This window comes from Schistocerca serialis, chromosome 4 (assembly GCF_023864345.2).
Source record: "Schistocerca serialis cubense isolate TAMUIC-IGC-003099 chromosome 4, iqSchSeri2.2, whole genome shotgun sequence".
NCBI classification, from domain to species: Eukaryota; Metazoa; Arthropoda; class Insecta; order Orthoptera; family Acrididae; genus Schistocerca; species Schistocerca serialis.
The window spans coordinates 579,732,968-579,746,508 of NC_064641.1; the positions used below are offsets into that span (position 1 = coordinate 579,732,968).

The 13,541-nt window shown below is 41.7% G+C and overlaps 1 protein-coding gene across 1 annotated transcript in view; it reads left to right on the top strand.

The window, feature by feature from the left end:
- Positions 1-13,541, top strand: part of LOC126474030 (solute carrier family 22 member 7-like) — a 95,575-nt gene that overhangs the window by 68,193 nt on the left and 13,841 nt on the right. The window contains exons 6-7 of the mRNA XM_050101437.1: positions 3,124-3,345; positions 11,205-11,419. Of these exons, the coding sequence (XP_049957394.1) occupies positions 3,124-3,345; positions 11,205-11,419 (437 nt within the window). The remainder of the gene's footprint in view (positions 1-3,123; positions 3,346-11,204; positions 11,420-13,541) is intronic.

Sequence of the window (13,541 nt, forward strand, 5' to 3'; positions counted from 1 at the left end):
TCTCACTACCGTAATAGCTGTAGGAACGCTAGGACGGGGTACAAGTCTTTTACAGATACACTGTATGATCAAAAATATCTGGACACCTGTCTGAAAATGACTTACAAGTTCGTGGCGCCCTCCATCGGTATTGTTGGAATTAAATATTGTGTTGACCCACCCTTAGCGTTGATGACAGCTTCCACTCTCGCAGACATACGTTCAATCAGATACTGGAAGGTTTCTTGCGGAACGGCAGCCCATTCATCACGGAGTGCTGCACTGAGGAGACGTATCGATGTTGGTCGGTGAGGCCTGGCACGAATTCGGCGTTCCAAAACATCCCAAAAGTGTTCTATAGGATTCAGATCAGGACTCCGTGCAGGCCAGTCCATTAGAGGTATGTTATTGTCGTGTAACCACTCCGCCGCAAGCCATGCATTATGAAAAGGTGCTCGATCGTGTTGAAAGATGCAATCGCCATCCCCTAATTGCTCTTCAACAGCGGGAAGCAAGAAGGTGCTTAAAACATCAGTGTAGGCCTGTGCTGTATTAGTGCCACGAAAAACAACGAAGGGTGCAAGCCCCCTCCATGAAAAACACGACCACACTGTAACAACACCGCCTTCGAAATTTACTTTAGGCACTACACACGCCGGTAAATGACGTTAACAGGGCATTCGCCATACCCATACCCTCTACCATAGGATCGCCACATTGTGTTCCGTGATTCCTCACTCCACACGTTTTTCCACTGTTCAATCGTCCAATGTTTACGCTCCTTACATCAAACAAGGCGTCGTTTGGCATTTATCGGCGTGATGTGTGGCTTACGAGCAGCCGCTATACCATGAAATCCAAGTTTTCTCCCTTCCCGCCTAACTGTCATAATACATGCCGTGGATACTGATGCAGTTCGGAATTCCTGTGAGATGGTCTGGATAGATATTTACCTATTACACATTTTGACCCTCTTCAACTAAATGGTTCAAATGGCTCTGAGCACTATGCGACTTAACTTCTGAGGTCATCAGTCGCCTAGAACTTAGAACTAATTAAACCTAACTAACCTAAGGACATCACAAACATCCATGCCCGAGGCAGGATTCGAACCTGCGACCGTAGCGGTCGCTCGGCTCCAGACTGTAGCGCCTAGAACCGCGCGGCCACTCAGGCCGGCCCTCTTCAACTGTCGGCGGTCTTTGTTAGTCAACATACGAGGTCAGCCTGTACGCTTTTGTGCTGTACGTGTCCCTTCACGTTTCCACCTCATTGTCACATCGGAAACAGCGGACCTAGGGATGTTTAGGATTGTGGAAATCTCGTGTACAGACGTATGACACAAGTGACACCCAATCAACTGACCACGTTCGAAGTCCGTAAATTCAGCGGAGGGCCCCATTCTGTTCTATCACGATGTTTAATGACTACTGAGGTCGCTGATATGGAGTACCTGGCAGTAGGCGGCAGCACAATGCATCTAATATGAAAAACATATGTTTTTGGGGGTATCCGTATACTTTTGATCACATAGTGTATACACTGAAAGGAGTCTACTGGGTTGCACTCCTATGTGGCACCCGAATATGATAATAATATTAATGTAAACGAAAATGGACTATGATTTCATAAACGATGTGTGTCTCTGATAGGTTTTATAAAGCGGATCGCTGACTGTGCATGACGGCAGAGCAAAAAATACTGCTACTGGTTTGAGATAGTAGTGTTAGAGTAAGAGAGTGCTAGGCGCACAGTCGTAGGTAGCTGTCTGTTAGCGAAAGACGATGTAATGTACTCCGTGAAGCCACCAAGTGTTAGATTAATATAAGAACTACGAGAACATGTAAGCAGAAGTCATCTCACAAGCAAAGTAAAGATGTTAAATAATTATGATTTTCATTTTGCCAGTACGTTAGTATAGATGAGTTGGCTGATAATTGTCAATTGTTGAGTAACCCCAGAATGTACGTAAACTGATCTGATAGAAAGGCTAGTTACGTATTTCACTTTTTTAATGTTTCTATGATTTGTTAGCAGAGCTATATGTAATTTGATGATCTGCATTTATGCTGGTTTAATGATGTTAGATAATATTTGCTACATAAATCTCATTGTTCGTGAATCAGTTAATAAATATAGTATATTACTGTAACCAATCTAACTTCAATTTTCAAATGTTTCTGCAAAGACAACATTAACTTGCAACATAATTTTTCTAAAAAAACAATCAGTGTTAGTATTTCACCATAATCAGTACCACCTCCCTGTCCAGGTCATATGTTTTTCAGACAAACAAGTCATTTCATTTATAAGCCAAAAGGACATCATGTGCATTTCAAACTATTATGGCCAGCATTGCGCACTGCTGAGTCTCTAGGTAGCATTTCGTTTTTTCCCTTTTTTTGTGAGAGACCAGAGTGTATCGTGTTCCACCGTTGCTGCTTTAGAGGTAAGACAATTTAATTTATTGTTATGTGCACAGGGACCAGGGTTATCAGTTTTGAACAGGGCCAGAGGATTCAGTGCCTAAGGGGCTGAATGACTTTTGGAATGACTGTATTTGTTTATTGGTATTGGGAGTTGCTTTGCCCAATCAGTTCGTATAATGTTTGCTAACAATAGCACAGAGTAAGCACACCACTTGCAGTTACAACACGCTACACGATAATTAGAATTACGTGTCCAGTTTTGTATTCCATACAAATCAGAATAATATTACTAAGTATCCTATTTTATTTAATTAAAGAACGTTACAATTTCAGTCTGAAGACTTGTTTGATGCAACACTCCACGCTGGTCTGTTCTGTGCAACACTGTCAATGTCTGCATTACTAATGCGACTTAGAGCCACGAGAATTGTCTTACTGCGGTAAAGCCTTCGTCTCCTTCTAGAGTTTTTATCCCCAACACTTCCCTCAATTACCAAATCAACTTTTTCTTAATACCTCAGTATTTTTCCTCTCAACCCACCCCTTACTTTAGTCAAATTGTGCCCTGAAGGTCCTTTCACCCCATTTCGATTCAGTACTTGTTCATTAGTTACTCGATCTGTCCATCTGATCTTCAGTATTCTTCTGTAACAACCCACTACAAATGCTCCTATTCTCGTAAATTAAATTATATTACGCGCCTCAAATGTCACAGCTTTCTGCCGGAGTCTCCACGCTGGCTGCTAAATAAAGGACACACGAAGAAGGCGTTCCGCGTCGTCAGCAGGATCGCCGAAACCAACGAGAAGCCCATCCCTGACGACACGCTCGCTATGCTCAACACAATCACGAAGCGGCGGTCGCCCAAGATGGGAGTGCTGAGCCTCGTCACCAACAGGAGCCTGTTCAGGAACACTCTCATACTGATCTTCGGCAGGTGGGTGGAGTGAATCATCTTATCATCAAAAAGGCCAACTTGGTTTAGTACAGTCGATAGATCAACTTGTTTCAAGTACGCTCAGTCATTTCACAGCCTGAATAATTTCCGTATGGAGAAATTATTCAGTCTTGAACGAACAGTTTACATACGTACATGATTCGGAGATGTTTCACCATCTTCAGTGGTCCATTTTATTTTCTGAGAACAACACATTAAAAAAAACTTAATTTCTGTTCACTTTTGAACTTATGCTTGGCATATTCATAATATTATTAACAAAATATATACCTTTTGAAGAGCTTGTAATTCGATAGCTGTTTAATCTGGCAAATTCTGGCAAGAGTGCCACTTACATGTAAATTGCAGAGGGATCACTGTTGTCAGCTGCAGAGGGAAATTAAGCGGAATCAGCGGCGACGAGAGAAAATTTGCAGTCCGTGTAGCTGCGACAACGCTGTGTCCCGAATGGCGCACAGGTTACCGCACGTGCCTAGTAAGTAGAAGATCCCGGGTTCGAATTCCGGTCCGCTGATTCCGCTAAATGTCCCGCTGCAGCTGACAGCAGTAGTGATCCTACTTCAATAAACGTATAATGTTTCACAGTTGCGGATACTGCAGCATTCACATAAAACGTACTTACTGTTACTTCATTTGTCTTCTGTGACAAGTATAACAAGTCCCATCGTTATATCACTCTTGAATCTGTCAATCCAACTATACCAGGGCATGCTGAAAGGTAATGCCTTCGAATTTTTGTGTGAAAAATCTTTTTTTATAAATAAAACAAACGTCATCAACATTCTACATCTTTACTCCTCATTTCTGCATCTTTGCATCCCTCTGGTGTTACAGGGCGCCAAAATATTGTGTGTAGCTTGGTAATTATGTCGTGCGCGACAACAGCGTGTTGTAATCGAGTTTCGAAGAGTTCGTCCACACATGGAGCACCATCTCCTTCAGCATGACAACGCCAGACCAAATGCAACAAGCTCAAACAAGTCAGCCTGGAAAGAAACTGAAATTGTGTCCTAATACGAGACAGTCAGATAAAACATTTAACACCGATCAAACTAAAAACAGGTGCACCCTAAAATAATAATATTGTGTTCCTTACTGCCCATCCTACATTTAAATCCTTTGTTGTGCAAAAGAGCCGGCCTGAGTGGCCGTGCGGTTCTAGGAGCTACAGTCTGGAACCGAGCGACCGCTACGGTCGCAGGTTCGAATCCTGCCTCGGGCATGGATATGTGTGATGTCCTTAGGTTAGTTAGGTTTAATTAGTTCTAAGTTCTAGGCGACTGACGACCTCAGAAGTTAAGTCGCATAGTGCTCAGAGCCATTTGAACCATTTTCCAAAAGAACTGCAGTAAGGGAAAACAAAAGCTCTCTGTCAAGCTGACATTCTTCGGGAGTTCAAGTACAGCATTCCATGGACTGTGCTCATTTCTCTATATTAGTCTTCAAAGAAAAGAACCACTCCAGAAGGTGCGTTCCTTGGCTTCTTCTTCAGATTGCATATCTGAAGCTCTGTCCTCACTTTTTTCTTTTCAAGAATAAAACTTTCGCTTCTGTCTCCTTCGATCTCGCAACAGAACAGCTTTCATCTCTCTGTCTCTCTCTCTCTCTCTCTCTCTTTTCTTTATTTATTTATTTTACTACCATTTGAAATGTTCTCCATGTGTAGATGAGGTTAGCTACACAACAGATTCAGAAAGTAATGATTATTCTAGAACAGGTGACTCTTTATGATTTTGGGAGCTGGCTAGAAATAATTTAGTTCTCTGCATATATATATATATATATATATATATACACTCCTGGAAATGGAAAAAAGAACACATTGACACCGGTGTGTCAGACCCACCATACTTGCTCCGGACACTGCGAGAGGGCTGTACAAACAATGATCACACGCACGGCACAGCGGACACACCAGGAACCGCGTTGTTGGCCGTCGAATGGCGCTAGCTGCGCAGCATTTGTGCACCGCCGCCGTCAGTGTCAGCCAGTTTGCCGTGGCATACGGAGCTCCATCGCAGTCTTTAACACTGGTAGCATGCCGCGACAGCGTGGACGTGAACCGTATGTGCAGTTGACGGACTTTGAGCGAGGGCGTATAGTGGGCATGCGGGAGGCCAGGTGGACGTACCGCCGAATTGCTCAACACGTGGGGCGTGAGGTCTCCACAGTACATCGATGTTGTCGCCAGTGGTCGGCGGAAGGTGCACGTGCCCGTCGACCTGGGACCGGACCGCAGCGACGCACGGATGCACGCCAAGACCGTAGGATCCTACGCAGTGCCGTAGGGGACCGCACCGCCACTTCCCAGCAAATTAGGGACACTGTTGCTCCTGGGGTATCGGCGAGGACCATTCGCAACCGTCTCCATGAAGCTGGGCTACGGTCCCGCACACCGTTAGGCCGTCTTCCGCTCACGCCCCAACATCGTGCAGCCCGCCTCCAGTGGTGTCGCGACAGGCGTGAATGGAGGGACGAATGGAGACGTGTCGTCTTCAGCGATCAGAGTCGCTTCTGCCTTGGTGCCAATGATGGTCGTATGCGTGTTTGGCGCCGTGCAGGTGAGCGCCACAATCAGGACTGCATACGACCGAGGCACACAGGGCCAACACCCGGCATCATGGTGTGGGGAGCGATCTCCTACACTGGCCGTACACCACTGGTGATCGTCGAGGGGACACTGAATAGTGCACGGTACATCCAAACCGTCATCGAACCCATCGTTCTTCCATTGCTAGACCGGCAAGGGAACTTGCTGTTCCAACAGGACAATGCACGTCCTCATGTATCCCGTGCCACCCAACGTGCTCTAGAAGGTGTAAGTCTACTACCCTGGCCAGCAAGATCTCCGGATCTGTCCCCCATTGAGCATGTTTGGGACTGGATGAAGCGTCGTCTCACGCGGTCTGCACGTCCAGCACGAACGCTGGTCCAACTGAGGCGCCAGGTGGAAATGGCATGGCAAGCCGTTCCACAGGACTACATCCAGCATCTCTACGATTGTCTCCATGGGAGAATAGCAGCCTGCATTGCTGCGAAAGGTGGATATACACTGTACTAGTGCCGACATTGTGCATGCTCTGTTGCCTGTGTCTTTGTGCCTGTGGTTCTGTCAGTGTGATCATGTGATGTATCTGACCCCAGGAATGTGTCAATAAAGTTTCCCCTTCCTGGGACAATGAATTCACGGTGTTCTTATTTCAATTTCCAGGAGTGTATATATATATATATATATATGACTATTACGTGAGAAGAGTCCATTATTCGAGGGACAGTTTATAGCATTTTCCATTGTTACTGCTCTGAAGTAGGCCACTCCAGATAATCTCTTAATGATCTGGGTTACTTGCTCACCAGATTTCTATTTCTTGAGGATAATGCGTTTTAAACGGTGCAATGTATTCCACACAAGAGGCTATACCTTATGCGTGGATTGTCGTAATAAACAGACGATATGGGCACAGTTTTATATTGCTTTGGCTTCACACCAATATGATACGACGGCCATGAAGAGCTAGCAGAACAAGATTACCAAACAGATAGCTTCACAAATTTCCAAAAATTGTCAAACTTTCACGGAGTAATGTTCCGTCATTTCAACAATGGTAGAAATGGTTATAAGCACTATGGGACTTAACACCTAAGGTCATCAGTTCTCTAGACTTAGAACTACTTAAACCTAAGGACATCACACACATCCATGCCCGAGGCAGCGTTCGAACCTGCGACCGTAGCAGGAGCGCGGTTCAGGACTGAAGCGCCCAGAACAGCTCGGCCACATCGGACGGCTACCGTCATTTCAACTAAATGAATGGTAGTTTGGTTTTAGCATTACGCATTTTGTTTATTAAGTATCTTCAGTGGCTTGTAATATATATATCTTTTCATGACTTAATTACAATTATTTAATACTGTACTTTGCTCACGTTACACTCTTGTTTTTCAGATTAGAAACCACTTCTGCAGTACACGAGGGTATATTACCTTTTAGTCTTACTTTACTAATCCAATATTGTTAGTTCATGTGTGTCGTCCTTGAGGTACGTTTACTCTGTGTCCATACTCCAAATGTCCGGTTCCCGGCGTTTTATCGCCTACATTTATTACAACACTTCACTCGCACTTTTCACTGTAAATTGAATTTGTATGCGTTTACAGTTTGTAGCGTTTTCAACTATCACTGTATGTCCATATTTCGTCTTTTGTTTGCATGTACACGCCCATGTGCTGTTTTATATGTGTTAATTTGTTGTATCTGTTTTTACTCTTTGTGCGCGTGTGTGTGTGTGTGTATGTGTGTGTGTGTGTGTTTGTGTCTGTGTGTGTGTGTGTGTGTGTGTGTGTGTGTGTGTGTATAAGAGAGAGAGAGAGAGAGAAAGAAAGAAAGAGAGGGAGACAGAAAGTGTGAGAGAAGAGAAGGGATTAGTTAATTATTTAGTCTGCTTATGTTTTATTTATCAGCTCATTATTGTTTTCGTGCCTAAGATGATCAGTGAGTTATTGATTATGTTAATTTCCTCATTAATTACATTCTGTTTCATTGCAAGGACTCTTCGTATAGGAATACTTTCCTGTAATGTCATGTTCTATGCTGTCTTGTTCTATGCTGGATGGTTCATGTCCATGTTTCATCAGGCGTTCAGCGAAGGTGGAATATCTATTTTCATACTTCCAGCATGTTGTATGTTCTGAACAACTAGTTGTAAATTCCTGCCTGTCATTCCCCGATACATTGATTTAGGTTCTTGAGATTGGTATATACCTGTTCCTTGGTATTTATCTAGTTTTTCTGTAGTTGTTTGTAGACGTGACGGGAGTGGTTTTCTTGTTCTGTAAGCAATGTGTAATCCTTCTTTTCTCTTGTATATTTGCTGCTCTGTGTGTTGATGTATGATTGTATATTAAAGTGTTCAAATGGTTCAAATGGCTCTGAGCACTATGGGACTTAACATCTGAGGTCATCAGTCCCCTATAACTTAGAACTACTTAAACCTAACTAACCTAAGGACGTCACACGCATCCATGCACGAGTCAGGATTCGAACCTGCGAGCGTAGCGGTCGCGCGGTTCCAGACTGTAGCGCCTAGAACCGCTCGGCCACTCCGACCAGCTATTAAAGTGTAGCATTTCTTTCCGTTATTCACGTTATGTTACTGTTTTGTGTTTCTATGTATGCTGTGATTTCTTTATTGTTTGTGGGGTTCTGTCAGTATCATGTTCTCTACTTGTTTTCATTTTTCTTTAGTTCTGTTTTGATTTTATGACTGAGACTTTGTACTATATGGTTGTTATAACCATTGTTTGTGGCTATGAGTTGTGCTGTCTGTAATTCTTTTTCATAATTTTCTTTTCTGGGTGGAACACTATTTAGTCAGTGTAACATATGTCATAGGGTCACTGATTTTTGATTTTGTGGTTGTTTGGACGCGGCATGTATAATAATTTGTGTCAGTGGCTGTTGGGTTCCTGGAGCTGTCCAATGTGTCTTTATTTCTGTCTCACTTTACCGTTATATCCAAGACATGTATTTTCTTTAGTATTTCTTTTTCAATGGTTAATTCAATTTTTTTATGTATGTTGTTTTCGTCTTTACGCAGTTTATCTGTTATATCTGATGGTTCATCTACCATAGAGATTACATTATCCACATACTTGTACCAGGAGACAATTTCGTTTCCTTTATTTATGATGACTGCATCATAGATTGTGCTTTCTATGTGGTTGATGAATATGTTTGGCAATGTTTCTGATATTGGGGATCCGATTGGAAGCCTTTTTTGTGAGTAAAATTCCTTTTCAGTCTCGAAGTGATTTTGAGATGTGATTATTTTAAGGGTTTTCGTTATTTCTCTAATATTATCTGCAGGTAGTATGTTGCTTGTCAGTAGATTTTCAGTCAGTTTTACTGTGGAGGTGTACATTTTTTCTATGTTGAGTGACGCTCTTTGTGGAATATGTAAGTCTCTTATATGTGTAATGAGTTTATTAGTGTTTTTCACTGTCCTGCGATTCTACATTCCATAGCGTTGTGTCATGATTATGTTCATGTGTTTCACCACATGGTATGACAGAGCATTGATGAAATTTATAACATGCCTCGCTGGAATAAGTGGACTGAGGTCTTTGGGTTGTCTTCCAAGTAGTGCTCTCGGGTTCTTCTGTGCGATATACTGTTTTTGCTTGTTTAGCAGTCTATGGCTGATGTCTTTGAGGTAGTTTTTTATGTTTGTCTGGAAACATGCTATAGCATTAGATTTCAGTTTTGTAATGTTGTTAGAGGAGATGAAATCGTTCTGTTTATTGTTCTTTATTCATCAGCACTGCGCTGTTCCCTTGGAAGATAAAATCTTTGGTTTTTTACATATATTGTTCTTTATTGATCAGCACTGAGGTGATTCTCAGATCAGCTCTTGTAATTATGATGCTATTAGAGTGCAGTTTTTCTTTTAATTCCCTAGTCGTGTTCTTTTCTTTTTGAAGTTTCCTATTTTGCTCTTTCTTCGATCTGGTGATTATACTTATTTCCTCCTTCACTAGTTCTCATGTTAGTCCAACATTTATTGTGCTGTGTTCTTGTTTCTCTTCCTCTACAAGATTGCATTTTTAATCTACAATCAGATTTTCTATGTAGTGGCTGTTTATCTTCGTACCGAGATTGCATTAGAGCCCTTTTTTCTCTTAGTTGTGTTTCTTTTGCTATTAATTCTCTGTCTGCGAGGTTTATTAGCTTTAGGTGGAATTTGTGGTGATTGGTGTTTGTACTTTCTTGCAAAAAAAAAGAAAGAAACCGAAAAATACAAGCACGCAACAAATGAACAAGTATCTATCCTCACATAGACAACACAAACAAAAGACGAAAGATAGACACACAGCGACAATTGGCAACACTAAACATTTTAACCACACACATTTAACATACAATGAAACTTCTAAGTGATGTGTTGCGATAAATGTGGGCGACAAAACGCCGTTAACCGGTCACCTGGTGTCTGGACACCAAGTAAACACATTTCGAGCCTGACACACATCAACTAACAACATTATATATTTAACACGAAACGATAATCTAACCTCAGGAAATTTGAGCTGAAAAAGTTTTTCTAACCTGAATAACAAGAGAGCTACTTGAGAAAACGTAACACGTTTGTAATTACTGCGTAAAAACACATGTATTACAGGCCACTGAAGAAGCGAAAAGCATATGGCAAAAAACAATCTGCCTTTCATTCAGCTGCAAAGACGGAATATACCTGCATGAATTTTGAAACAACTAAGGAACGGCGGAAATCGGAAAATAATGACAAATAATCAAACGACATATTAATAACTTGAGTCTGCAGCCAGCCACTAGGTGACAAGGTGAAATTACCCTAATAAGAGATAGCGTGCTACCGCATATTAGGAAAGAACCATCTCACGCCAGAAACCTCGCACACTAGTTACGCTTCTCGGTTTGAAGGACTATTAAGTATAGCGAATGAAAGAGTACTTTCCGAAGTTTATAATCGTATGAATATTGTTGCAACAGCTACTCGACTTCAGATATTAAAGCCTTACAAGCACACTAAAAGACTTGAAAATTAAGGCTTGTAAAACCACGATTTTTCGACAATATCCAGCTTCGTAATAGTCTACCGTCACTGCTTTACGTCTCAGGTGATGCGAGGTCTGAGTTCTGATACCTCCCAGTAGAGTGGTAGATTCATGTGTGGATTCGCATTCTGATATCGAAATAATCTAACATGAAATACATATTTTAGGAGCGGAAACCACTTATTTTCACCAATCGTTCGAACTCGAATGTTTCTGGTGGCTCATCTGTCACCCTATTTCCACAGGTGTGTATGCATCCTGACCACGAGCTGCATTCGCTTTAACGTCGGAAACCTGGGCGGCAATCCGTTCCTGGCCTTCATAGCTCAAGGTGTCGTCGACGCCCCGGCGCATTTGGCAGCGCATTTCCTGGGCAACAAGTTTGGTCGGAGGTTCACAGAGGCGTTGTCGCTGCTGACAGCTACCTTCGTTTCTATTGTTATTATTTTTGCAATAACAGGTAAGCGTAATATTGTTATAATTGCTGATCTCTTATGTATTTGAGAGCGGTATTGGATGTTAACAACAGTAGGATAGTTCTGTGAGCAGCTCTAGCAGATATCAACGGTTCGGAAATAATGACCTATCATAGTGTGACAATCGACTGACCGTCTTTGGATGTGTGGAGCTGAACGTTACCTGCATATTTGAAATAGTTCTGGCAGCTTGCACATTACGCGGGGTAAGATATTTCGGCCTGCCGTTTGTCACTTCTTGTACTGTTCCACATTATATAAAGCAGCGGAAAATTGGGTAAGAAGGCTTAAATGCGGTAAGAATGACACCAAAGACCGTAGAAAATAAGGTTGGGCAGTAAGTCTTCTGTGATGCTATTGGCTCGCTAAGGAACAGCGTCTACCTCGGGAACTGCGATACGTGTGGCCGTTCATTTGTGCGACGTATTTGTGGTACATTTTAGTTTCTACTGAATTAATGAAATGTAAATTGATATTCTGCAATTGCTGGAATGTTACCTCAAGATCGAATAACTTAAACACCTCTTAAACAGAGACTCCTGATTTTTTAAAAACATTCAAGTATCTATCGTATCAATCTATGGGAAAAAAGAGCAAAGTATAGTCTGTTCTTGCAAATGGTGCTGCCATAAATTGTGGTACAAAGAAATTTTAAGTATGAGTATCAAAAATTTAGGAAATAAATTCAGGGTTTTTCCTCAAAAAAGCTTTTTATCTTCAAAATTAAATCATAAGAGTCGACTACTTATTAGTTAAACAAGTTTTAAGACAGTATACAAAATTTCAGCTATCTTTAATAGTTCAAATGGTTCAAATGGCTCTGAGCACTATGGGACTTAACTTCTGAGGTCATCAGTCCCCTAGAACTTAGAACTACTTAAACCTAACTAACCTAAGGACGTCACACACATCCATGCCCGAGGCAGGATGCGAACCTGCGACCGTAGCACCAGCACGGTTCCGGACTGAAGCGCCTAGAGCCGCTTGGCCACAGCTCTTTAATAGTTTTTAGCGAAACTTTACCAGAACATGAAGTAATTTAACTTTTGAAAAATTCAAGTTTAAGTTAAAACTTGCTTTTTCTATTAAACTTGCATGGCAGTAATGCATCCCAGGTTTATATTCATCTTGTTTCCTGTGTTGTTTTCCTCTCTTCTCTTTTCACACTATCTCTCCTTTTTATTTTTGCTTCTTCGGTGGCTTCCAACACTGATTTTTCTGCTTCAGAGAGTCCCCGTCGGTCAGTGGCTATTAGAGCTCTATGCATATCTAGTCCACCGGACCCTCCCATCAGTTCCATAACATTAAGCCTTGACGCTGTACCGTTATTAAAACATAGAACAGCTTCTAGCGCATCTGTTTTCAATGTTTTTAGTCCTACTAGAAAAGTTTTGGTATTCTTTCCCATATACGATTGTTGAAACTTTCATTTGGATTTTGAGTCCTATCATGTGAACATTTCTCTAAAAACCTTTTTTCACTAAGATCATTATATACAGATTTTTCAACTTCTATTATAGCAAATGGCAAAGAATGTTTATGGTTGTAGGTCTCACCTTGAGTAGCAGCCCTCTTGTAGCCAGGTGGGCAGATTGCATGACATGGGTTGTCATCTGTGAAGGATTTATGAAAGAAGGTAGCCCATACTGCCTTTTTCATTCCCTCAGTGTCATTTTCAAGTGGAATAAGAAAGTCATGCACACAATAAGAAACTCTCACACACACAATCACTTCGCTGTAAACAAAATATTCGCGCCAAAATAACAGCATACAACGACTAAACTCTCTGTATAAACAAAAGATAAGCGACTTAGTGGACTAAAAAGTCATAAAAACGAAACAGATGGGAACAAAACTTTATTTTTAACACAGCTGTTGTGTGTCATGACAACGTCGTGCTGGTTGCAGCCACTTTTGAATTCCTCTAATTTTGGTACTTTCTGTGGTCAATTTCGCTGGAAGTAAACTTTTTCTCGTTCAGAAAACTACAGAGGATTTTTTAAGACAAAAATTTTAAAAAATCAATTTTTTGACAGCTATTCTCATATGAGTCCCCTTAAGATTGTGTTCAAGCAGAACGTCTATATTGACCGACAGGTTAGTCGT